This window comes from Pongo abelii, chromosome 3 (genome assembly GCF_028885655.2).
Source record: "Pongo abelii isolate AG06213 chromosome 3, NHGRI_mPonAbe1-v2.0_pri, whole genome shotgun sequence".
NCBI lineage: Eukaryota > Metazoa > Chordata > Mammalia > Primates > Hominidae > Pongo > Pongo abelii.
In genome coordinates, this window is record NC_071988.2 from 101,495,887 (window position 1) to 101,523,776 (window position 27,890).

The 27,890-nt window shown below is 37.6% G+C and overlaps 1 protein-coding gene across 4 annotated transcripts in view; it reads left to right on the plus strand.

The window, feature by feature from the left end:
* The window catches only part of FGF5 (fibroblast growth factor 5), a 56,114-nt gene that overhangs the window by 11,925 nt on the left and 16,299 nt on the right, over window positions 1-27,890 (plus strand). For 2 of the 4 annotated variants that reach the window (XM_063723484.1, XM_009240140.4), the window contains 3 exons: window positions 8,296-20,548; window positions 23,202-23,248; window positions 25,956-26,119. In XM_063723484.1, coding sequence (XP_063579554.1) covers window positions 8,296-8,643 — 348 coding nt within the window. In that variant the 3' untranslated portion in view covers window positions 8,644-20,548; window positions 23,202-23,248; window positions 25,956-26,119. The remainder of the gene's footprint in view (window positions 1-8,295; window positions 20,549-23,201; window positions 23,249-25,955; window positions 26,120-27,890) is intronic. The other 2 variants (XM_002814918.6, XM_063723485.1) reach the window with 2 other exon arrangements.

Genomic DNA, 27,890 nt, shown 5'->3' on the forward strand with positions numbered 1-27,890 from the left:
AGTTAACAAGTGATTGAACCAGACCTATATCCTCCTAGAATTTTCTCTTTCTCTTTAAATGCTATAGTACTTGGTAGATAAAAGTTAGCTTCAAAGAAGACATTAAATTTTGTTTGAACCAATTACATTGTTTTCACCTCTTAGTGTATAGAAATTAATATGTGCATGAAAATATTTTCGTATTACATGTAAAAATGAATACTGTGGCACATCATTAGAATATTTATAGCACTCTATTTAATAGGTAAACAGGCAATTTGAGACTTATAGTTAAAATTGCAAATTTCCCCATTCTAGGTACCTCTTTTTCTCTTTGATTCATATCAAAGAGATGATATGAATCATCTTTTTTGAACTGGTGTTCCCCCCATCTACTCCTGTGTCTCCAGTACTTCACTTTAGAATCTAGAGAAGAGGGGATGTGTCTGCCACAGAATTTTACAAATGTTGGTTATTCATTGTCAATGATGAGTTGCATAGGGAACTCCTGCCTCCCAAGATAAACTTTCAAAACAGAAAAGAAATCTGTTTCGCTCACAGAAATCTTCATTTAGTAAATATTTTACTGCCATAGACACAAATATGGCAAACTGAAAGGGTAGGCCAGAGCAGATTCAGGCAGCATTGATGCTGATTCCATTTTTGTGCTAAATTTGTGAATCCCATCAGAGAAGTTTTATTTGAGCTTCAGCCATCTAAATGTGGGCTCCCTGGACTCATTCAAGCCCCTGATCTACAGGCAGCTCTCCTTCAAACCTTTATTGGTATACTCTAAATATGCAGTGCAACCAAATGCTTATCGTGCAGGTTTTTCAGCATTCTTTACGAGGATGAGGATGTATGGTCTTCTCTTTGTCCAAATGTATCAAGAATCATCAAGAGCAGGAGGAGATAATTACTTTCCAAAGAGCCATGAGGGCTACTCCAAGCCACAGCTGTGGCCTGTACCCTCTTTCTCAACACATTCCCATGCTAAGGTACCTTCTGAGACTGAGCACTCTTTCTGCCTTTATCTGTCTCTCTGTCCCTGCTCCCTCCTCAGGTTGGCATCCTTACTGAAAGTCTCCTAGAGAGCCTTTCTGGATTTATCTGAGGTGGGTCCAGACTAGGAGTGAAAGGCCTTGAGTGTGATGGTAAAGACACAGTTAGATTGCCGCAGGCTGAATCCTACTCTACCACTTCCTAACTGTGTCATTTTACTTCACCCTTCTATTCCTTGGTTTTATCAACTACAAAAGAAGGAAAATTAAAGTCACAGTCTATTGGGATAGTTAAGTGTTTTAAACAAGATAATACATATAAAACACTTAGAGTACTGCCTGAAAAGTGTTCCACACTTAATGTTTAAACAGATTTTCCTGAACTTGCTCTCAGGCACCTGTTTGACAATGCTTAATCTTTTTCTTTCTGATTTTGGGGTCAGGCAGCTGTGACCCTTAAATTATTCAGGCCAGCCCCAACTCCTATTTATCACTGATCTTTTCTTCCTCACGTCCAAACTTTGTGTGTTTATAGGTTTCCCTTATCTACTAAGTTTTCCTTTCACCAAGGAACCTAATTTCAAAGCAAAATTTCCAAGCTCAACCTCTTAAAGAGGCATGGATTTCCTGTGTTTATAATCTTGTGACTTTTTTCATAGCTCTGTTGTCCATCTTGATTTTTCCCTAAATATATAAATCTTGGAAAAGGTGGTTATCACGTATTCTTCAGTCTTTTCATAAAGTATGCAGAAAGCTCATTGCTAATTGGGGAAAAACATGTTACCTTATTTTAAAGACCCAGAGAGAAGCATGTGGTAGAATTATTTTTGTTTCTCAGGGTTTTAGGGGATCATGTTTGAAAGGAAAGCTAATTGCAGAGTTTACGAAACAGGCATGGAATGTGTGCTTGATCAGTCCTAAGCAAGGACTAGAACATCCTCCTTTCCTGGTTTCAGAGGGTGCCAGCTGGCTTGCCTGGGATGAGACTCTGGACTGGACTTCCTGCACTGCAGGCAGAGTGAAAAGGAGTCAGCAGCCCCTAAAGCTGAACATATTTACTGAAAGGGGAAATGGAGGCTTGAGCAATACTTACCATCCTCATCAAAAAATAACTTACTAAGCACTCCACTCTGCCAGTCAAGACCATGCATGAGCTAGATCAAGGCATTTGAAAAGAATTTTTTTTGCCCTCTAAGGGCTTTCAATATACAGTAAAATTGAATGTCTAGCTATTCAGGCACAAAAATGGGTTTAAACTCTGCCTTTGCAATAAATGCCAGTTTCCCCTCAATTTTGTACTGTGGAGGTCTAGTTAAAAGACCTATTTTATTGAGGAAATCTGGACGTGATTTCCTTGTAGATTCAGAAATCCATTTTAGCAGAAAGTGAGAGATGGCAATATATTTCTTTGATGATTTGAAGAGTGACACTTGTCATTCATCAATATTTTAATAGGAAACAACTTCAGAGCAAGTAAGACTGTATAAGCAAAGACTAGGAGGTAGCTTTGGTTTGTATAGTGTTATGGAAAGACCCTTAGTCTAGGAATCAGAAGATGCAAATTAAATCACAGGTCTATTCTGGCACTTAATAAATGCAGGGTGATAGATGGATCATTTTCTTTACTTCTCGGGCTGAAAAAAATCAGATAATACTATCCTAATAGCAGCCGTGGAATTACTGTGAGTTAAATTATATCACCTGACACACAGTAGTCTCCAACAGTCCAGCTATATGGAGTTATTAAGGGCTTCAGAAAGAAAGTCATGCTATGCCATGTTTTGCCTGGTGTGGTCCTTACTTCAAGGGTATCAAAACCACATGGGATGCTGGTTAATGATACATCAAGTCCAGGGTCTCACCTCAGACTTAGAAAAACACAGTCCCTGGAGAGAGGGCTTGAGGAGCTGCATTTGAGCCTGCTCTCTGAGTAATTTGAAGACAAATTATGTAAGTGAAGAAAAGAGATCCTGTAGTTGATATTCTTTACTACATTATCTCAGGTTGGGTGATATTAAAGCCAACTTGTGTATTTTGTTGGTTGCTCAGTATGAAGAACTGAGATATAGAAGGAACAAATGTCCAGTACCAAGCAGGAGATATGGCCATGCCTGGGAGATAGCATGGCAAGGCTACAACTGACCCATACACAGCTTATATAGTAAAGAGTAAGAAGTAGCTCTCTGGGTGCCTGCTATCCTGTACCAGGGCACAAGTATAAAAAATGAACTGAGTTTAGGGCACCTGTCCCAGGCAGCTCCATTGGTGGAGGGAAGGGATGGGAACCAAGCAGGTCTAAAAGGAGGGAGAGGAACTAGAAGTGATACATGTGGCAAGGAAACTTAGTTTAGAGCAAAATTTGGTCTATAGTTGTTTTTATTACAGTCTATGATAACCTTTTTGTTATTTAATAATATTAGTCTATAACAACATTTTAATTATTTATATTTGGGTTTTTTTTTCCTTAACTTTATAAGGTTTCTCAGGAGAAAGGGGCAAATCCAAGAAAACAAGCTGAAATAAATCACTAAAATTGATTAAATACACACAAATTCCAAGGTTTATACTGGTGTCTGTTCAAATTCACTCCTATTTCCATATCTCATATCCTACATATTTACTTCTATAGTTGCACACGAGAGTTGGTATTTGAACACCTTTAATTCATACTATACAAGGTACTCAATCATCATAGATCGTGATATTTACTAAGGAACAAAACCACAAGAAGAGATTTTAGAGAATTTTTTTAAACAATATCATTTTGGAAATAATTTATTTGGTTTAATTGACCTGTTTAATTTCCACTTGGCAGAATTAGTCATTTCTGGAATATTGTAGTTAATTGGAGTTGTGCTTTCTTTGAATTCAATTTGACCTTTCAAAAAATATCTGTTGTTTAAAATGGATCCTTCACTGTGAGAAGGGATGAGGAGAGCCACAGTTTACTTCTAGTGAAAAAGTTCTTTTTTTTTTTTTTTGAGACAGAGTTTTGCTCTTGTTGCCCAGGCTAGAGTGCAATGGTAGGATCCCAGCTCACTGCAACCTCCGCTTCCTGGGTTCAAGCGATTCTCCTGCCTCAGTCTCCTGAGTAGTTGGGATTACAGGCGCACACCACCACACCTGGCTGATTTTGTATTTTTAGTACAGACAGGGTTTCACCATGTTGGTCAGGCTGGTCTCGAACTCCTGACCTCAAATGATCCACCCGCCTTGGCCTCCCAAAGTGCTGTGATTACAGATGTGAGCCACCATGCCCAGCAGAAAGTTCTTATTTCTCTTAATAGTAGTGTGTTTCCTCTCCTTGTAATAATTTGGATATTGAAGAAAAAATAGTTCGATTTGTTTAAAGTTCTTTTTTTTTGTCAATTAGGAGTATATACTAAACTACAAAAAATGCTGATTTTAAACATTTCATTTTAATTTTGCAATTATGGTTTGTTGAATGTAACCTGTTATTATTCTTGCCAGATCAAGGAGAAATTAAAGAGATTTTAATGTAATTTAAGTCAACAAAAACATGGGCAGGACCATGTTAATACTGTTTTCCACTGTAAAAGTGGCACCTAGCACAGTGCCTAGCATGTGATATCTGTGGAACAAATTAGTGATAAATGAATATGAAAGTTTTTAAACAAATATTTAAACAATTGCTTTCATTATAGTGGCTGATGGTGGTAAGGCAATTAGATGATGGAGTCTTGATTTCAGCAACTTATCTGAAATTTGATTCACCTCTCTACTTCATACTCTTTAACTATAGAAAAAGTCTGTTTGTTAATTTCAGGGGTTTTTTCTAGAAAAATAATGGAGTTCTATCATTTTAAAAGTGTATACTTTATTAGACGACTTCTTATAATTTTTAAAAAAAGATTTAAAAAATAAAAATCAGCCTGGAAAATTTATTGTCCAAAATTTTCTAATGGCAAATGTATGTATTTTAGTACCTCTAGCTGAGACCTATGACTCTTTGCTATAAAGATGGTCCATGCACAACATTATGTACAGAGATATAAGGTTTAGGGTCACCATCTTCTCTGAGCCAGACCGGGAATACTAACAGGAATAGTCGATCCTTCAAGATGAATACATTCACTGAAATGTTTGTTTCAAATGATTCTGTGTTCTGTCACAGCTGGAAGAATTTTTCAGACAAAACATTAAATTAAAAGTCAATTAAGAAAGTCAAAACAGTCTAACTGCGTTTACTCCCGTATTAATGTAGAATGTAGGATTCGGACGGTTGAGGGGCTGTGTGTAGTGTGTGGGTCCTTAGAATTCTACACACTTCTACCCTGGGTAACAGTTAGGTGACCTTTGAAAAATCTGAAGTCCAAATAACCGTCTCCATAAAGGACTCCTCTTAAGAAAGAACTTTAGAATATGAATCTCGAGGAAAAAAGGAGGAAAAGAGAGAGATTTTAGATGAAATAATTGCAGGGGGTGGGGCAGGTGGGTTTCACTCATATGAAAGACCCTAAAATGGAAATGATATAGATTTCTATTTTAAAAAAAGAAATGCCCTGAGATGTGTCTGTACATGCACCTGTGCATGCGTGTGTGCGTGCCTGTCATCTACATCAATTAAAATGACATGTTCTTTCTTTATTTTCTTGGGCACTGTTGGGGGAAAATATTAGATAATGTAGTACATGTTAAAACCCTAACTCTGTCAAAATTGAGTAAAGCAATCATCACTGTTTTTGTGAAACAGAGCTGGAAGTCAGGTCAAGGCATAATGTATTACACATTTTCAAAAATGTCATTCATCTGCATTTTAAGAAAAAAAAAAACCCGAGACAAGGTAAATATACCTGATACTCTTTTTAATGAAATGTTTCACACCTTTCTAAAATTCTTGTTATCCGTTTATAGAGCCAGAAACATTCTAGATGTCTATAGCTTTTATTTTGAAATGAAATATTGGAATTATCTAATTAAATGGGAAAGCCATTTTAAGAGCTAAGCAGCTGTAGACAAATCTACAATGAATTTGTAAGCAAGTCTTTCTAATAAAAAATAGGAATAGTAAATGTGTGATCTTCGAAAGTGATGTCAGCATAGCAGTCCTGGCCTAAACGTAGGCTGGCAAGGTGTATCGTAGACAGGGTGAAAGGGATGCCATACATAGGTGGTGATTGTTTAAAATACCTGCCTTCGCCGGGCGCGGTGGCTCACACCTGTAATCCCAGCACTTTGGGAGGCCGAGGCAGGCAGATTACCTGAGGTCAGGAGTTCGAGACAAGCCTGGTCAATACGGTAAAACCCCGTCTCTACTAAAAATACAAAAATTAGCTGGGCGTGGTGGCACACACCTGTAATCCCAGCTACTCAGGAGGCTGAAGCAGGAGAATTGCTTGAGCCTGGGAGATGGAGGCTGCAGTGAGCTGAGATCATGCCACTGCACTCCAGCCTGGCCAACAGAGCAAGAACCTGTCTCAAAAACAACAACAACAACAACAAACAAACAAAGAAACAAAAAATACTTGCCTTCAGCCTCCTCGAGATCGTATCGAGAGATTCACCAGTAGACTTGTGAAAGATCTACGTATATGGCTTCATAACCCGCCAATAGAACTTTGTTGATCGAACTACACTTAAATATAAGTAAGTCCAGTAAACTATTGTACATAAAGTTAATGTGCTGTTGGAAATGCTCTGATATTTGTTGGCTTCTAATACTGTCAGTACTTTGCACTGCTCAAAAATTCCATGTGGACTTCAACAGTGGATCTATGTAGGTTGCCTTGCAATATTCAGATTTTTAGATTTCAGTGTTATGATCAGTATTTCAAAGAAAAGTTTGGCATTATTAGAAAAAACAAAGAAAAAAAGGCCATTTTATTCCCATATAAAACTTCTTGGTTTGATATAGAAGTATGTAGCTTTTAGTGTTTTTATATATAGGGGACAAAATATTTGGTATTCTCAAACACAGGAATTCTGTGTAAATAGTACTCCTTGAAATTATGAAGCCTCGTAGTCTGAACTAGTACAGGAATTCTTAATTCTTTGGGGGTTATGGGCTCTTTCAAGTTCGATGAAAGCTACAGAATCCTCCTTTGGATTCTCATAACAGCCCTTTTGTTGTAAGTGTTATGGATAAGGAGGCTAAGGCTAAGAGCTTAATTGGCAGAACTGGTTTTTGATTGCATGTCTGACTCCAAGTTCACACTCTTACCCCATTCTTCCACATATTCCTTCAAATTTCCCCACATGGCAAACTAAGCCCTTTCAGAGCTAGTGCTGACCTGCATTGTCAGGCTCATCTACTTACTTCCCACATGCATCCTAGGTAGAGGTCACCCTGAACTACTTACAGGTATTTGAAAGTGTCATGTTGACCTTTCAACACTCAGTTCCTTCTCCCTGAAAATCCTTTCTTATTTTGTCTGCCTCTCTAATGCTAGTTAGAGTACATTCCTAGTTGTACTTGAAGACTCAGCTCAAATGTCACCTTTTATAGGAAGACTTTTCTGCCCTCTTCTTGGCCACTTCCACCCTCTTAGATGCCCTTCCTCTATGCTGTCATTGTACCCTCTGCATACCGCTGTCATAATTCCATTTATCAAGCTGCACCATGATGGATGTCTACTTGTCTGCTTTTCCACTATTCTGTAAGTATTTCGAGGGCAGATTTTTTTGCGTGTGTAAGATCTGGCCAAAGTATAGTTAGTAACTCGAGTGACTTTTTTTCTTCTTGGAGTCAAATATACTTTCCTGTAATGCCTGAGTAAAGATACATTATTTTTTTCTAAAGAACTCTCACACGTGCAATATTAATGGGGGCCATATGCTACTTCTCTCTCAGCAGCCTCAATCACACTGATAACATTGAAAAAATGCAAGCTTGTTTCGAAGGAATAATTTTGACCCCATTTCTGTGAACAGGAATTTATATTTTACCAGGCAATTGTTTCTTAGTAATATAGTTCTATTTATTTTCTTGGTGAGTTAGGAGGAAAAACAGTATGTTAAAAGATTTGTAACTATACATTTCAAAGTATTTAAACAATAGTAACAGGGTTTAAATGTATCAAGAGTTCTGGTTACTTTTATATTCATCCATATTATGTCACCTAGTAAGTAGGGAACAGAAATGTGTTACAAAGATAAATGAAGTAGAAATATAGAAAGAAAAATAGTAATTTTAAAGCAACTTTAAAATAAGCAAACATGTCTTTATAAAAAGGAATGGAGTAGGAGGAACAGAGATCAACAAAATTATTGGTTTTTTTCCTACAATACCTTATATTTTATTACATGCTGAAAAGATTGCCACAACTTTAATTTCCTCTTTTTTTCTCTTCCTTAGGCCAAGTTCACAGATGACTGCAAGTTCAGGGAGCGTTTTCAAGAAAACAGCTATAATACCTATGCCTCAGCAATACATAGAACTGAAAAAACAGGGCGGGAGTGGTATGTGGCCCTGAATAAAAGAGGAAAAGCCAAACGAGGGTGCAGCCCCCGGGTTAAACCCCAGCACGTCTCTACGCATTTTCTGCCAAGATTCAAGCAGTCGGAGCAGCCAGAACTTTCTTTCACGGTTACTGTTCCTGAAAAGAAAAAGCCACCTAGCCCTATCAAGCCAAAGGTTCCCCTTTCTGCACCTCGGAAAAATACCAACTCAGTGAAATACAGACTCAAGTTTCGCTTTGGATAATATTCCTCTTGGCCTTGTGAGAAACCATTCTTTCCCCTCAGGAGTTTCTATAGGTGTCTTCAGAGTTCTGAAGAAAAATTTCTGGACACAGCTTCAGCTATACTTACACTGTATTGAAGTCACGTCATTTGTTTCAGTGTAACTGAAACAAAATGTTTTTTGATAGGAAGGAAACTGGAATTCTTTGTACTAATACAGGGAGCACACCGCTTCAGTTTAGCAAGACATAAAGCCTTTTGCTTTATGCTTGAGGGATATTTAGAACTTTGTATTTTCGGAAAGTTAAATAACATGGACTATGTATTTTTCTGACTTTTACAGATCAACCTGAAAGAACACACATGATACATTTTTATTTTTGGTTTCCAAAGAATATTTTGATGCAGATAAAATATTTTGTTAACTTTTGTTTTTTTGTTTGTGTTTTTAAAAGTACCTCTGCATTGAGCATATTTTCTTACTTTTATTATTTTAATTAATATGACATAAGCAATCATTTTATGCTGTTTATGAATTATAAATGTGTTTATAGCTCATTTGTAATGTGGAAATCTTTTACATTTTTCCTATTCACTGCACTTTTTTATAGTTTTTATTTCTAGCCATACCTCAGATAATATGTTTAGTTTTATATTTTAAAATGTTTAAATTCTCTTTCACAGCACCAAAGGCTCAGCTTGGATTTGTGTGTATGTGTATGTAAATTCATGACATTATGTGGAATCCTGCACCTTTGGTGGCTGGGATATGATGGGTTAGAAGCAAGGAGAAAATATAAGGACTTTTTGATGGAATTAAATGTGGGAGGTAAGGAAAAGGATTTAGAGGTAAAAGTACACTAAGTTTGCAACATTTATTGAGATCTAAGTCTGTCTTGCCTTCATTTCTCTTTTTATCTGCCCCTTGCCCTCATTCTTGAACAGCTGGAGGAATACATTTTATTCTGTCTGTGAAGCATACACTATGAAATTCGAGTGCTTAAAAATACTTCTATGACTCTCTGCTATCCCACTGTATAGATCCACAGGGAGCAAACACTTAGAGAGAAATGATAGAGAACTGAAGGAGATCAATGGTTTAACAGTTATCCATGCCAAGTCCCATTGTCAGAAATATTCTTATTACTCAGTCAAACACTCTTTGAGCTTCCCTTCCTAAAGGTAACCATTCCAGTGAATAGATGTGCCCTTTTATAAGGAAACTTCTGATGTTTATTAAAAAAACTGGCCTTTTGATAGAGGTAACTTAATTTGGGAATTTGATGTGTTGAAAATGGCATTTAATTTCAACCTAAATACTGACTGCTGGACATAAATCACCGAAAATTTAACTTAAGAAAATTTACAAAATTTATTCTCAGGTAATCATTTTAATAAAGTTCTGCAAAATACAAATGTTTATCTTACATTCAGAAATGTGGCAGAAAAGGTATAGCTAAAGGTTAAACATATGGCTTTAGTAGTAACAAAAGCATTCATAGAAATTTCATGGTTTGCATTTAAACATGTTTAAAGTATACTTATAAACTATTTTTTTCTTAAAGCAAACTACGATTTATTTTGGTGCACCAATACAAAGTGGAAACTTATCAAAATTGAACTAGCTACCATATAAGCAGATTGCTTTAATTTGATGGGAAAACAGTACACACATATATATAACAAATAATATATTAAAAAACCCATCCATCAACTAAAACATTATATGTATATGTCAGTACAGTGTTTTATTATAAAGCCAATTATCTGATTAAGCATTCTTTCCACTGAAAGCATAATTTTTAAATAGCATAAAATGAAATGCTACAAAAAATTGAACGGATTTATACTTTAAAGTATTTCTCGGTTAAACAAAACAATGAAATTTTTTAATATGTCCAACTCTCATCCAAATGGCATATGACCTTGTTTACACAGCCTAAAGCTAAAAATATTACTCTAGTTTATTCTAATCTATTGTTAAGTATTGTGCACTCTATACCAAGTTCTTACGGCACATGAAAAACTTTAGTTGCCAAACAGAAACTAGTAAACATATGTTCCTAATAAGTGAAGGGAAAGATAATAATGATGGTCAACAATAAGCCATGTCAATGCATAAGTTGTATAGGCTAAATGTTGCTTGTAGGCTACATTAAACTCAAATGTAATAGTTTATCTTATACTCCTGGTTTGATTTGATTAGCATATGAACGTGAAAGTAGGATAGCTACTAAATATATATTATGCAAGTCAGGAATCATTAATTTCAAAATTTAAAGCCATGCTAAAATTAAAAAGAAAATATTAAATTACACAATTACACTTCTCTTTACTGGCCATACACAATGTTTTGTTTTGAGACAGAGTCTTGCTCTGTCACCAGGCTAGAGCGCAGTGGCATGATCTCAGCTCACTGCAACCTCTGACTCCCTGGTTTAAGTGATTCTCCTGCCTCAGCCTCCCAAGTAGCTGGGATTACAGGCACATACCACCATGCCAGCTAATTTTTGCATTTTTAGTAGAGATGGGGTTTCACCATGTTGGTCAGGATGGTCTCAATCCTGGCCTCTTGATAGTCCTGACCTCACAATCTGCCCACCTCGGCCTCCTCAAAGTGCTGGGATTACAGGTACAATGATGTTTAATTAATGCTTGGTGAAGCATAAAGTTACCTATATCAATTAATTAAATGAACTTATGTACAGAAAACATGTATAAATATAAGTCTATACTAATGCTTACAACTTTCTAAGAGGGTTCTTGCTTACGTAGCTTTTTATTGTTTTAAGTAACTAGAACCACCAAATATCAAATAAAATTATTTGGTTATGGTTATGTTCATCTAAACACAACAATAACTTTTATATTAATATTTAGGAGTCTATTTTGTCTATAGTTGACAAACATCTCCAGACTAACATGTCAGTTTTATCAATTATATTATGTTTAATTATTTAAGATTTCTTTATATGGAACATCTATAGAGATGAATAGAAGTTTTCAATAAGATGTAGTAACACTGTGATTTATCTTTCAAGAGTCTCTCTTCACCTCCTTCTAAAGAGACTAATTTGAGAGTACAGGTGTATATTAATTTTCTTGGTTCTTTCAGCTGAATTATATTGGTCCAGAAGTTCAAAATCATAAGACAATAATAAGAGATACTGACAGAAGTTATTTCCAAGTTTGTGTATATATTATAAAAATTACATACATAAAACCAAGACTTTTATTTCTGTTATTTTTAAGCTTTTATTTCTTGTGGCTAAAAATAAAACATCATAAATCTGGTAGGTAAATTTCTTATTAAATCGATCTTGAAATAGAAAATGTAATAATTTTCTTACCATTAACATTTTTTACCCTTCCATAGAAGGGAGGGAATAAATCATGACTTATCCCATCTTCAATAACAAAACGAAACCATGGCACTAACCAAAAACTTGCATTCTGGCGTAATTTTTACAGTTGCAGAGAATTGTTTCTGGGCTCATTAAAAAAAAAAGTAGTATTGCAGACATTGCTGCAATAGGAAGCAAACAATAACTTCTTAAAGGAATTCTACACTTCCTTTAAGATTTGCTTAATTGCTACATCTAAATTCTGATAATTTAAAATCCATTTTAGGTGATAAAATTTTTTTAAAGTTTTGAAGGAAACCTCTGGATAAATGGACAAGGCCTGTTTTTTTTTGTAGTCAATCCAACTGTACTGGCCAATTTTTGAAATAAGATTATATGATTAGGTATTAGCAGAGACAAAGAGTTACCTCCTCCATCTTTCTCTGCCCTATTAGAAAGTCTCAGGGGAGAGAAGGGAACAAGATGCTGATCCAACCTGAGTGGAGTCAGGTGAGGCATCTTTACATCTAAGAATTTTTTTAAAAACTTTATTATTATTATACTTCAAGTTCTAGGGTACATGTGCACAATGCTCAGGTCTGTCACACATGCACACATGTGCCATGCTGGTGCGCTGCACCCAACAACCTGTCATCCAGCATTAGGTATATCTCCTAACGCTATCCCTCCCCCCTCCCCCCACCCCACAACAGTCCCCAGAGTGTGATGTTCCCCTTCCTGTGTCCATGTGTTCTTATTGTTCAATTCCCACCTATGAGTGAGAATATGCAGTGTTTGGTTTTTGGTCCTTGCAATAGTTTGCTGAGAATGATGGTTTCCAGCTTCATCCATGTCCCTACAAAGGACATGAACTCATCATTTTTTATGGCTGCATAGTATTCCATGGTGTATATGTGCCACATTTTCTTAATCCAGTCTATCATTGTTGGACATTTGGCTTGGTTCCAAGTCTTTGCTATTGTGAATAGTGCCTCAATAAACATACGTGTGCATGTGTCTTTATAGCAACATGATTTATAATCCTTTGGGTATATACCCAGTAATGGGATGGCTGGGTCAAATGGTATTTCTAGTTCTAAATCCCTGAGGAATCGCCACACTGACTTCCACAAGGGTTGAACTAGTTTACTGTCCCACCAACAGTGTAAAAGTGTTCCTATTTCTCCACATCCTCTCCAGCACCTGTTGTTTCCTGACTTTTTAATGATGGCCATTCTAACTGGTGTGAGATGGTATCTCATTGTGGTTTTGATTTGCATTTCTCTGATGGCCAGTGATGATGAGCATTTTTTCATGTGTTTTTTGGCTGCATAAATGTCTTCTTTTGAGAAGTGTCTGCTCATATCCTTCACCCACTTTTTGATGGGGTTGTTTGTTGCTTTCTTGTAAATTTGTTTGAGTTCTTTGTAGATTCTGGATATTCGCCCTTTGTCAGATGAGTAGATTGCAAAACTTTTCTCCCATTCTGTAGGTTGCCTGCTCACTCTGATGGTAGTTTCTTTTCCTGTGCAGAAGCTCTTTAGTTTAATTAGATCCCATTTGTCAATTTTGGCTTTTGTTGCCATTGCTTTCAGTGTTTTAGACATGAAGTCTTTGCCCATGCCTATGTCCTGAATGGTATTGCCTAGGTTTTCTTCTAGGGTTTTTATGGTTTTAGGTCTAACATGTAAATCTTTAATCCATCTTGAATTAATTTTTGTATAAGGTGTAAGAAAGGGATCTAGTTTCAGCTTTCTACATATGGCTAACCAGTTTTCCCAGCACCATTTATTAAATAGGGAATCCTTTCCCCATTGCTTATTTTTGTCAGGTTTGTCAAAGATCAGATGGTTGTAGATATGCAGCATTATTTCTGAGGGCTCTGTTCTGTTCCATTGATCTATATCTCTGTTTTGGTACCAGTACCATGCTGTTTTGGTTACTGTAGCCTTGTAGTATAGTTTGAAGTCAGGTAGCGTGATGCCTCCAGCTTTGTTCTTTTGGCTTAGGATTGACTTGGCCATGCGGGCTCTTTTTTGGTTCCATATGAACTTTAAAGTAGTTTTTTCCAATTCTGTGAAGAAAGTCATTAGTAGACATCTAAGAATTTTTATGATATTGAATCAATCAGCTGGGCTACACATCATCAATCAGTATTTCAGCAATTTAATGCAATAAAAATAATATTAGATTATAAACCAAGAACTCTCATTTATGTTTTAGTTTATTAAATTGTTTTTGTCTTTATTCAGACATAAATATCACAAGTCACTCTCTAGCACCCGTTTTGCCCTTCACCATTTGATCTCTGACATGATTTCTAGATTTATTACCAGTGATTGTGGGATTCTTACAATGTTGAAAGTTCTATGAGATCATAAAAAGGGACATGGTTCCTTCTCTAATGAAACTAAATTTACATCCAGATGAAACTGGAAAACCAAGTGAAAAAAAAAAAGCTGTCAATGAAGTTATAAACATAGATCTTTTTAAAAGATCTTCTCTTAGTTTAAAAAATATCCACTGAGTAAGTGTGTGAGATTTGATCAAGACATTTACCAAGCTGGAATCGATTTTGGGCTTAGCATTTTATGAAGGGTGTAAAAAATTTGAATTAACCTGGAGGAAGAATGGTCAGAGTGGTATCATTGTTGATAATAAATAGCCCTACTTAATTAAACATGCAATTTTAAAAACAGCTCTTTTGTGATTAAAGTTCCCCATTCTCCATGAAGTCTTCTAGAAATTCTTGAAGAAATATGAGTAATTTCTTCTTGACATCGTGCCTCCAAATAAGGATAGCTCAGGACACAATTTTCTGTCACCATTCCCTTACTTTCCGAAAAATTCAGGAAATGTTTTCAGAGATCCCTCCTTGCACAAGGCACTCAGCTAGCAAGACATTCTTGGACTTGCTCAGTGCTTGTTTAGTAGTTCTTTGTGTATATTTACATCAATGTACTCTCATATTTTGAACTTCTGGAGAAACTATATCTGCCCTCATTGCACATTTCCCTCCCTAAAACTAGGCTAATAAAAATAACTCAATAAATGCTCTTAGTGAAAAGCAAACTTGAATGATGTGTTCCTCTGGCTTAAACTCTTTGTAGAGGCTATTGGATATTCTAGTTATTCACAAAACTTAGTGTATAATTAATTATAGGTTCCTGGCATATGTTAGTCGCTCAGAAATGCCTTTAGGATGTATACATGTGCTGAATAAGATTTATTAGACAAAAATGATGATGACAGGTAAGAGAATTTCATGTTAAATATGAAATGTCTCCTACAATAAGAGTAAGAACATCCACTGCCCCTCCTACTGTACTTGAAGTTCTCAAACATAAATTTTTAGATCCAACTAAAAATATCAGGCACTTGCAGCTGCATTTAAGTATCAATACATGTCATCATATGACACTTCAATTTCACTAGCAATCATAAAAATAGGTTACTATGCAAATCCCAGTGCTTTTGCTATTTGTAGGCCAAACAAGCAGTCTAGTAGGATGCCAGTAGGTATCAGTGGGAGAGTAAAGACGTTTCTTTTTCGTAATTTATTTCTAGATGTGTTTGTCCCTTTCCCTAGATAAACTCTCTCAGAGAAGACTGACATTTTTCTGTATCCTACAGAGAGATTAGTGAATGCATAATCACACAGTGACAGGTCCAGCTCCAATGTGTTTCTCATTAAATTCTCTGTCATTCCCTCTGCAGGAAACTGGACAATTTATCAGATTTTCATACAGGGAGGTGAATTTCTGCTGAGGAGGCAACACCAATGTCTTTTACTTTCCTGAGTGCAATTATGGCTGAGCTTCCCCGACAGTACTCCATTTTATGATAGGGTTGTCATTGTAGGATGTGTGCATTCTATAACTTGTTTCTATACTCTGACACTGGTTATATATTTACACTTTTTAAAGTTAGCTAGTTGTCCTACATTCGCCTTAACACAGAATGTCTGAGATTGAGCATACCTGTATGCTAAAATATTAATTGTACAAGGAGAATATACAAAGATTTCTCTAACAGTCACCATCTTAATGGAGCATGTGAGAGAATGAGTTTCAAATCTGGAAACAGAAAGTAGTGTAAAAGCATATGTTCTCAGTCAATTCTTGTTTTTTTTTTTTGCATAAAAGATGAATTTCAAAGGGGAGAAAAATATGTTTTCTGTTTAAGTAATGAAAGAATAACAATTATGGCAATAACTACCATAAGTTTTATCTGAGATCTGGAGTTCCTGTAAATTATGATTAGAAGGAAAAGTCATGCCCATTTATTTATGTTGCCACATTAGTTGTATCACTGTGTAAAACAACAGATCAGCTCTGACAGAGAGTTTGTTTTCACTTTAGATATCATGTTGCCTAAGATTCTCAGCCTTTACCATTTAGTGAGCAAGTGAACAAATGAGAAAAATACACACGCATCCCACCTTGCTGGTGCAGAGCACAAACCACAAGATTTCTCCACTAGTCAAGGGAGTTTAATGTTTAATGACACAAAATCAACTCAGTCTAGCAAAACTCCAAGGTCCAAAGGAGCCAAGCAAACTAAAAGAATAATGATTTCTTGATTGCTAATAATTTATGGCAGAAACCACTAGTAAGTTTCTAATAAAAGCATTCAGTGTTCATTTAACCCCTTATACCTGGCATTATGCTGGGGTTCTGGGAATAGAATTAAACACATTGGTTTGAGGGAAATTTACGTTCTTGCTGAAAATATTAGGGAAGTGAACCATAGCTTTAGAATATGATATCCAGTTCTTGGTAGGTTAAAAATGACACTTATTCTTGCCAAAGGAATTTAGTATGTTGGGTCACTGTTTACCAGGATAGACCCAAAACCTTAAGCTGTAGTCTACATTACACATTTTAGAAGTAACTCACAAGTTTCTTTGATGCTCCTTTTGGGAATTTATAGCATTTTTTATTGAATATTAACCTACAGGATGTTATCAAAGATGCAAGATATTTCTATGCTTGTTTTAAGATAATTAGGGATCCGATGGAACGTAAGAAAATTGTGTGTAGGCTTTTCTAATTCCATCTGCTGTAACAAACGTTTACCTTACAGCTGGGATTGGAAAAGCAATACGATCTGATTCCGGGATTGCTCAGAAATTGGAAAAAAAACTGACCTGTGCTTCCCAAATTTGTTTCGCAAGACAAAGATGTCTATAGCACAGAAACAACTGCATGAATTAAAAAATCAAGATGTATTATTAAACATGGTCCTGAGTATTGCTTAATATTTCGGTTCTTTTTCTACCTGTTTGCTGGAAGCAAGAACATTGTTAACAATTTAGCACCTTTTTTATTAAACACCACCTCCCACTGTTGGTCTTAAATAAAGGATTATATATATATTTCAGACTTCCTTTGAGAACAGCTGCTGCTTTTTGGACTGCTAGGATTAGTGCAAACAAACCTCCCCCAGGACATTTAAGGGGGTTGGCAAATGTTGCTGTGTCTACTTTGGTTGTTATAGAGGCACCCTTGCAGTGGTTTCAGCCAGCGTTCCTGTAACATTGGCCTGCAGTCAATAAATATTTCATGTCTCTTTCCCCTAGGGTGTGCTCAGAAGACCACCCTGCAAGTTTCTGCTTCTGTGGTCACAGCTTCATGCCGTGGGCGTAAAGGTGGGTGTGCAGCCAGAGGCAGGATGTGCAGGCAAGATCCAATGTGATTAAAATTTGGGATCACTAGTCTGGCTTTAGGGAATCTGGAGACTATTTCATGTTAACACTAACTCTAAGAGAGAAAGCATGTCCGTCAGAGGATTATCATTAAGCATCAGTGTGATTCACTCAAGGGTTAATAGAAGGAAACATTCATAAGAGGTGAGGTTTCAGGTTAAGAGAGAAATTGAAGCCCTTGTTCTTCTCACCAGAGTGCGGAATACCTTCTTCCCTTTAGGAAGGAGACCCTCAAAGTTTCCAGAAGGTTCCAAAGGTTCCTAAAGGGACCCAAGTGGGAAAGGATCCATGTCTCCTTAGATCTTTAAAACATGTCATGAATCATGCATCCAAACAATAATGCACTCAGTGACTGAGTGAACATCTAGTGAACCGAATGATTCAGAGATTGGTCAAGATTTATTAATTGCCTAGAAAAGAGACTCAAAGGCCAGGGAGAGTAGATCCAGTTTTGCTTTGCTCAAGAAAATAAGAGGAAAAATAAAAACGATGTCGCATGTTGATTTTGGGGCCTAATATCACTTTCCCTCCACCCTCGCAGAGTAGGTCTAACTCTTGTTAGTTATCATTTGGATGGTTTGCTTAGTTATTCCTTGTCTGTTTTCCATAGACATTGTTCGAGTACCTACTATATGCCAAATATGCCACAAGTGATGGGTGTAGAGATAAATAAGACCTGGTTTCTTCCCTCAAGAAGCTTGTAGTCTAGATGAGAAGATGAACAATTAAAAAAATATGCTCTATATATCCCATGGGGCAGAGCTGGACTACTGTAATAAGTACTGTCACCTTACTTTTGAACAGCACTTTTTAGTTTAAATGTAGCACTTAAAACATTAAGAATATATTTAGCTGCCTCATCTAATTAGATATAGAAGTAAACCACCTAAAAGGAAATGAATGGCTTCTAAGAAGTTAGCATTTAAACCTAAGACACCTTGATGCTTGGTCCAGATTCCCTCTTCAGTGCTCATAACTCAGCTGCTGAATATGCAGCTGCTCAAGGCTGTGCCTCTTACCCTTAGGCAACTGCCAAGGTTACATTCATTCCCAGGGTACCCTGAGGCCAATAACTAGCTGATTCAGAAATACAATGCCCTGACCCCCTTGCCATGATTTTTAATCAATATGAAGGGCCATAGCAGCTTCAAGTCACCCCTAGGATCAGCTGAGGCCCCAGTTGCCGACACAGAAAAAATAATTTTCTCCCTCCACCCTGCCTTTTTCATTTCCTTACAGGTAGGGACACAGATACAAGACAATACTCTCGGTTACATTTGAATTCTAGATAAACAATTAATAATTTTTTGTATAAGTATGTTCCAAATATTGCATAGGTATCCTGTAGTTTTATTTACTAGGTCTGGCACTACTATGTACAATTGTAACTCTGAAGATCATTCCCTGTGAACCTGCTATGTGCTACTCTCAGCCTCGGAGTGTTGCTGGGGAATCCATTCTCTGGGAAAAGGTATTGTGGTCAGGAAGCACAAGGGAGGGGCCTGGACTGCCAAAGAAAAGTGTGAGGGGAATAAGAAGAGGATCCTCTTTCTACAATCAGAGATGAGGGCATATTTCAACATTCTCATGGGCATAAAGAAGTTTATACTCATAAGCAAGGCAAAATTCAAAAGTTTCAGTGGCCATACAAAGCCTAAAATATTCTTTATCCAAAGCGTGATCTTGAGGCCTTAATTCTTTGCTCCAGCCTCCCAAAACATTAGCTGTATGTGTTTGTACCTACAATACTAAGGCACATGGACTGTCTTTTCCTAAATTATGTGAGACATGTGATCAATTTGGGACTTATTACTGATATTTCTTAAAGTCTCTCAAAAAGTTGATCACCCTTTCTTCATAAAACAGATTTTTTACATGTTTTACAAAGTGCCACATGCACCTGGCCTTTCTGCTACCTCAGCAGCTATTTCTTCCTGTCTCTTTGGCTAGCTCCTCTTTTACCTGACCTGTAAACCTTGCAGGACCTCAGGGCTCAGCTCAGTTTTTGCCTCTTTTGTGTTCTCTCTGTAAACTCACTTCCTATGTGATTTCACCTCTGCCTTACATACCAGATGTATGCTGATGACTTCCACATTTAAATCTCCAGCCTCAACCTCTCCCAGAATTCCACGTTCATGTAGCCAACTGCCTGTTGTAGCAATTCTGTGTTGCTACAGGATATCTAACAGGCATCTGAAGCCTGATATGTGCAAAACTCAACTCTTGTTCCCAAACCAGTTAAGCTTCCAGACTTCTACAGTTTAATAAACAGCATGATGATTTATTCAGTGACTTGAGCCAAAAATCTAGGAATCATTCTTGTGCCTTTCCTTTCTCTCATAACCCTCATCCAGTACACCAGCAACTCCTTTTGGCTAAACCTTTAAACAAATTCTGAGTTCTGTCACCTTTCTCTGTCTCTACTCCATATCTCATCTTTGGCTTGATCTGTCACAGTATCCTCTCTACCAGTCTCTCTTCTTCTCACTATAGCGGATTTTACAGAGAAGTCAAAGTGAAATTTTAAAAACAGAAATCATGTCTTTTTCCTGCTCAGAACTCTTCAGTGGCTTCCCAGCCCACTAAGATGGAGCTAGTCCTTTCCTCACTCTCTTGTTCCATCCCCTAGTCTCTTCCACCTCACTAACTCTGCTTTAACCCAATGCCTGGAATGCCTTTCCCCCAGTTATTTTTGTTAGTGCATTTTTCATGCTCCTTAATTATCTTGTATACTTGGGTGTTTATTGATTTCCTCAGGGTTATATAAGTAAGTCTGTTTCCTCCCAATAGGATGTAAACACCTTGTGTAAAGACACTTTGCTTGGCTTCTTCACTGCAGGATTTCTGGTGCCTGCTGTGGACCTGCCACAAAGGAGGTACTCGATATTTATTTATTTATTGGAATGACAATATTCCCTATTCTAGAAAAGGCTAGAGGGTTGAAAGTAAGTGAACTATACAATTAGCCAGAATGATTAGTCAAGCTTTAATTCTAATAAGCTCTCCAACTGGAATGCTAAGTTTGTCTGAAAGTGCAATTAATTATCTGGCCAAACATGAAAAACCTCACAACGATTTACCAATTTTTCAGTAAGGTAAATTTTGTAGAAGGATTAGGAAAGCCCTAAACCCTAATGTGGTATCACCATGTTTGCAAGCTCCCCTAGACAATTTATCTATGCCCTTGCTGAATGTGGTCAAGATTCTAAGGATCTGCCTTATGATCAACACAAAATAGCATATTAATATTAATAAATATCTGTATGGCCTAAAACTGAGACATTCACCAACAAATATACAAATACATAACTACTCTTTGATTAATTTTAGGATAATCCATCAAAAGTAATGTGAATATTATACTTTCTTTTTTTCCAATATGAAAACATTTTTAATTGACATATAATTGTACATATTTATGGGATACAATTTGATGTTTCAATACACATGTATGTTATATAATGATCAAATTAGGGCAGCTAGCATTTCCATCATCTCATGTATTTATCATTTTTTTGTAGTGAGAACATTCACAAGCCTCTCTTCTAGATATTTTGTATTATACAATACATTATTGTTAAGCATAGTCACCCTATTGTGCAACAGAACACTAGAACTTATTCCTTCTATCTAATTGTAACTTTGTACCTGTTGACCCACCTCTTCCCATCTTTCCTTCCTCCCACCCCTCCCCACTCAGTCTCTGGTAATTACTGTTCCACTACCGGCTTCTATAATATCAACTTTCGTATTTGTTTTTCTGTGTTTGACTCATTTCACATAAAACTATATCATCCAGTTTCATCCATGTTGTCCAAATGACAGGGTTTCATTTTCTTTTATGGCTGAAAAGTATTTTATTGTGCATATTTACCACATTTTCTTTATGTGTTTATCCATTGTTGGACACTGATTTGATTCCATATCTTAGCTATTGTAAATAGTGCTGCAATAAACATGGGAGTGCAGATACATTTTCAACACGTATATTTCTGTTGGATATATCCCTAGTAGGGGGATTGCTGGATAATAGGATAGTTTTGTTTTTAATATTTTGAGGAAATTTCCTACTGTGTTTCATAATTGCTGTACTAATTTACAATCCCAAAAAACCATGTGTAAGTGTTCCCTTTTCTCCATATCCTTGCCAATAGTTTTCTTTTGTCTTTTTTGATAATAGACATTCTAACTAGAGTGAGGTGGTATTTTGTTGTTGTTTTCATTTGTATTTAGCATAAATGATTAATGACATTCAGCATTTTTTTCATATACCTGTTGGCCATTTGTTTGTCTTCAAAGTCTGCTAAGGTCTTCTGCCCACTTTTAAATTGGATTATTATTATTATTATCATTATTATTTTTTTTGCATTGTTTGAGTTCCCTTTATATACCGGATATTAACCACTTGTCACATGTATAGTTTACAAATATTTTCTCCTATCCTGTAGGTTTTATTTTCACTCTTGTTTAATTCGCTGTATGAAAGCTTTTTCATTTGATGTAATCCCATTTGTCTATTTTTGCTTTTGTTGCCTGTGCTTTTGAGGTCTTACTTAAAAAATTTTCGCCCAGCCCAATGTCGTGAAGTGTTTCTCCTATAAAAATTAGAGCTGTGAGGCATTTCTTCCAGTAGTTTCATAGTTTCAGGTAATATTTATTGATTGAATGAATGAGTACAGTCAGTTTTGCTACAACAGTTGTTTCGAAAACCCTAATTTGTTCCAACTCCATTGATAGATTAGGAAACAATTTGAGCATAATGTAAATTTTGTGTTGACTCTTATGCAATTTCATCTGTGAGAAACACTAGATATTTCAGCTGAACTGAGCTATGTGGGAATACGCAATATATACATACACATACCTCATGACATCAATGAGCCATACCTATTCATATCTGGCATTACAATTTTCCATCAGATACCCCTCCTTCAAACATGTTGTGGACTAAATTGTTTCCCCCTAAAATTCATATGTTGAAGTCCTCACCCCTAATATAACTGTATTTGGAGATGTGGGCTTTAAGGAGATAATTAAGGTTAAATGAAGTCAGAAGGATGAGTCCCTAATCCATTAGGACTGGTCCTCAAAAACAAAGGAAGAGACACTGGAGCTCTCTTTCCCCTCATGCACAGAAAAACAGTAAGCGAGGACAAAGCAACAAGGCAACCCTCTGTAAGCCGGCAAAAGAGCCCTCAACAGGAACTGAATCTGCTGGCACTTTGATCTGGGACTTCCAGCTTCCAGAACTGAAAAAATAAATTGGTTGTTTAATTCACCTAGTCTGTGGTATTTTGTTATGGCAGCCTGGGAAGGCTAATACAAACCACTTGACGATACCTCACAAGCCACAACCCTTTCTATTGCTACCCTAGTCATGCAGCCCAGCATGCATCCTCCTATTTTTGTCCCTCTCTTTAAGCTTTTTTGATTTTTTCCTGTCTGTTCTCTTTTCTTTTTCTCTTTATCTTTCTTTTATGATAGAAGCTTTTTTTCTCAGTTTATTTCTTCTCTTCTTCTTTTACACAGAACACACTAGAAACTTAAGTACAAGCAAACTTCAGACCGTTTTAAAGGTAAGATGCCCTATTTATTATAGTATTTGTATATTTCTTAAACTTTTAACATGTTTAAAACTATGTGTACTTTTTATTGGGCTCTTATCCTTTTTTCCGTGTCTCTGAAGAAGGTCTGTTTGTTTTTTGAAACGGAGTCTGACTCTGTTGCCCAGGCTGGAGTGCAGTGGCACGATCTTGGCTCACTGCAAGCTCCACCTCCCGGGTTCACACCATTCTCCTGCCTCAGCCTCCCGAGTAGCTGGGACTACAGGCACCCGCCACCATGCCCGGCTAATTTTTTGTATTTTTAGTAGAGACGGGGTTTCACTGTGTTAGCCAGGATGGTCTTGATCTCCTGACCTCGTGATCCACCCGCCTTGGCCTCCCAAAGTGCTGGAATTACAGGCGTGAGCCACTGCACCCGGCCAGGTTTGTTTTTTAATTTTATTTATTTATTTTTATTTTAAGTTCTGGGATACATGTGCAGAACATGTTTGTTTGTTTACACAGGCTTGCTACATAGGTATATATGTGCCATGGTGGTTCACTGCACCTGTCAACCCATCATCTGGGTTTTAAGTCCCGCACGCATTAGCTATTTGTCCTATTGCTCTCCCTCCCCTCGCCCCCTAACCCCCAGCTAGCCCCAGTGTGTGTCCTTCCCCTCCCTATGTCCATGTGTTCCCATTGTTTAATGCCCACTTATGAGTGAGAAAATGCAGTGTTTGGTTTTCTGCTCCTGCGTTAGTTTGCTGAGAATGATGACTTTCAGCTTCATCCATGTCCACGCAAAGGACATGATCCCATCCCTTTTAATGGCTGCATAGTATTCCATGGTGTATCTATACCACATTTTCTTTATCTAGTATAGTATTGACGGGCATTTGGGTTGGTTCTGTTTTTGCTATTGTAAATAGTGCTGCCTCATGAAGTTTTTGAGTATTAATCCCTTAACCCTGTTTTCTTATGAGTCCTGTGGTTTTTATTCCACAATTTTGCATATTGCAGTGATTTTTTTTTAGAAATACCTGTTGAGCTATAAGAGAAATGACTGGTTTTTACCCTCACAAAAACTTAGCAAGTTAGAAAAATGTATCCTTATTTTACAGATGAAGCAGAAGATCGAAGCATTGGTATAAGTCACAATGTGTTCTTTACTGTACCAAATATACTTTTGTCTTGAATCTTCTGATACTAGCTTTTATTTTTTAATGTTAGTAACCAGCTTTAATCTGATCAACTTCTAAAAAATCGTATTTTGTAGTATATTTATCTTGGCACAAGGAAATGAGGACATGACCTAGATAATTTAGGTCCAAAGTCAACCATTAACCATATAATCTAGATTAAAATTTTAAACAGTATTGAGAGGTGACAGTGTGCTGGCAGCCCTCACAGCCCTCGCTCACTCTCGGCACCTCTTCGGCCTTGGCGCCCACTCTGGCCGTGCTTGAGGAGCCCTTCAGCCTGCCGCTGCACTGTGGCAGCCCCTTTCTGGGCTGGCCAAGGCTGGAGCCGGCTCCCTCAGCTGGCAGGGAGGTGTGGAGGGAGAGGCACGCGCAGGAACCGGGGCTGCGCTCGGTGCTTGTGGGCCAGCGTGAGTTCTGGGTGGGCGTGGGCTCGGCGGGCCCCGCACTCGGAGCCGCCCGCCAGCCCCGCGGGCCCTGGGCAGTGAGGGGCTTAGCACCTGGGCCAGCAGTTGCTGTGCTTGACTTTTTGCTGGGCCTTAGCTGCCTCCCCACCGGGCAGGGCTCGGGACCTGCAGCCTGCCAGGTGTGAGCCTCCCCACGCCATGGGCTCCTGTGCCGCCCGAGCCTCCCCGAGGAGTGCCGCCCCCTGTTCCATGGTGCACAATCCCATCGACCACCCAAGGACTGAGAAGTGCAGGCACAGGGGCGGGACTTGCAGGCAGCTCCACCTGCTGCCCCGGTGGGGGCTCCACTGGGTGAAGCCAGCTGGGCTCTTCAGTCTGGTGGAGACTTGGAGAACCTTTATGTCTAGCTAAGGGATTGTAAACACACCAATCAGCACCCTGTGTCTAGCTCAGGGTTTGTGAATGCACCAATGGACACTCTGTATCTAGCTAGATGGTGAGGGAGTTGGAGAAACTTTATGTCTAGCTAAGGGATTGTAAATACACCAATCGGCACTCTGTATCTAGCTCAGAGTGGGGACTTGGTGGTGGGGACTTGGAGAAACTTTATGTCTAGCTAAGGGATTGTAAATACACCAATCGGCCCTCTGTATCTAGCTCAAGGTTTGTAAACACACCAATCAGCACCCCGTGTCTAGCTCAGGGTTTGTGAATGCACCAATCGACACTCTGTATCTAGCTACTGTAGTGGGGACATGGAGAACTTTTCTGTGGACACTCTGTATCTAGCTAATCTAGTGGTGAGGTGGAGAACTTTTGTGTCTAGCTCAGGGATTGTAAACGCACCAATCAGCGCCCTGTCAAACGGACCAATCAGCTCTCTGTAAAACAGACCAATCGGCTCTCTGTAAAATGGACCAATCAGCAGGATGTGGGTGGGACCAGATAAGTGAATAAAAGCAGGTTGCGGAGTCAGCAGTGACAACCCGCTGGGGTCCCCTTCCACAGTGTGGAAGCTTTGTTCTTTGGGTCTTTGCAATCAGTCTTGCTGCTGCTCAGTCTTTGGGTCCACACTGCCTTTATGAGCTGTAACACTCACCATGAAGGTCTGCTTTTTCACTCCTGATCCAGTGAGACCACGAACCCACCAAAAGAAAGAAACTCTGAGCACATCCGAACGTCAGAAGGAACAAACTCTGGACACGCCGCTTTTAGGAACTGTAACACTCACCGCGAGGGTCTGCGGCTTCATTCTTGAAGTCAGTGAGACCAAGAACCCGCCAATTCCAAACACAGTATGTACTTCTTACTATGCTCAATTAACTGAGTTGACAATTGCTTGATGCATGCTTCATTTTATCTTGTAGGTCACATATACATTATTAATATCAGTTTCAAATTAAACAGACTCAGCAGCAATTAAAAATTAATTATATTAACATAAATAACCATTTTAAATATAATTTTAAGAAGCCATGCATTTTGTTAACAGCTAGTATTTATCATACTATTTGCAGGTATACAAAAATGACTAGAGAAGTCTTACTCTTCCTCTGGTTGTTCCATGTGTTTTATCTTATTGGTTGTATAAGTTCTCTAAAGCTGGGAGCCATTTGTGTTTAGTGCTCTATAAAGGAAAGAACTGAGACTGGCAATAGAAATTTATTCTTGAACTTAGCTCTGCCACAAATTAACTGGAAGAGGTTGGACATCTTATTGGGGTTTGACCTGATAAATTGTAAAGTTTCCCAGCAGTGAGGTCTGGGTTTTCAGCTGCTTCCCCTCTAACTTGGTTTCCGAATTGGATATGTTTCGGACTGAACTGTCTGTTCAGACTGTAAATGTTATCATGTAGAACTCTGTTCTTTCACCATAATTCCCCAGGCCTCTGTAAACTACTTTTAGAAAGAAAGGTGTATAGATATGAATAAGAGAAAGTCTTCTCTTAGAACACACAGTCAAACATGCTGGTGTAAGGTCTTTTAACATCATTCCACTCCGGGGTAGAAGGAATAAATGAGATGATTTTACCTTATAAGTAATCAAAAACATTAAACTCTCCTATGAGATTTAAATCTTACCTTCAGCTTGACTCTCCCAAGATAGAGCATACTCCCACCAATCTCTGATACAGAAGCTCACTTCTTTCCTAAGACTCTTTTATTCTTTCTCAGAATAAATTCTTTTCAAATGAAGAGAGAAAGAGAAGGAAAAAAACCAAACAGTTGTAAACACAAACTTGACAACAAACCAAGGCAAAGATAGAAATATATACACAAAGACATAAGAAGTTGGAATAAATTGCTGCTAAGGCAGTATCCAAATACAAGGTTTTATAAAATACATACACTTACTCATTAGTTGTAACCATGTTGGCTGACCAGCTGCTACATTAGTTATAAATTAAGTCATTTGATTAAAAGCTCACTAAATTGGGAAACGATGGTAATGGCCCTTATAATAACTGACCTTAAGGTGTGCTTAAATATTTCCACAATAAGCCACACATTCAGTAGTAAGGCACTCATTCAAAAAGCATATGATCTTGTGTCTATCAGGTTTGTTAATACTATTTTCCACGTATCTTGAGTAGAAGAAATGAGAACACTATTGTCAACAGCAACAAAATGAGCAGACTGCTGAATGCCACAAAAGATGGTTTGTTTTGTCTTCAAACTACAATTGAGGGCAAAAGAAAGGGCACTTGAAAAATGACACGCATATTTTTAGCAGAAGTTATGACCACTCATATGATTTAACAGAAAATATGTCACATCTACATAATAGCTTCATACTTGCTATTGTGCTAATTGAACTATGTACTTTTGATGCATTCCCTATTCATCTTAAAGTGTGGGTAACAAATGACGGAAGTCAACAGTCATGGCAATTGGACACACCGGATATCTTTCTTCTATGACTCTGAGTCAGTCTTCTCAGTGGATTACTAAACACATTCCAGAAATCTCATAAGTTACTACTGGTTTAAAAATGGATATAATTAAATATGAGTAAACCTACCGCAGAGCTTGATGTAATCTTTAGGCTAATTAACACAAACTATTT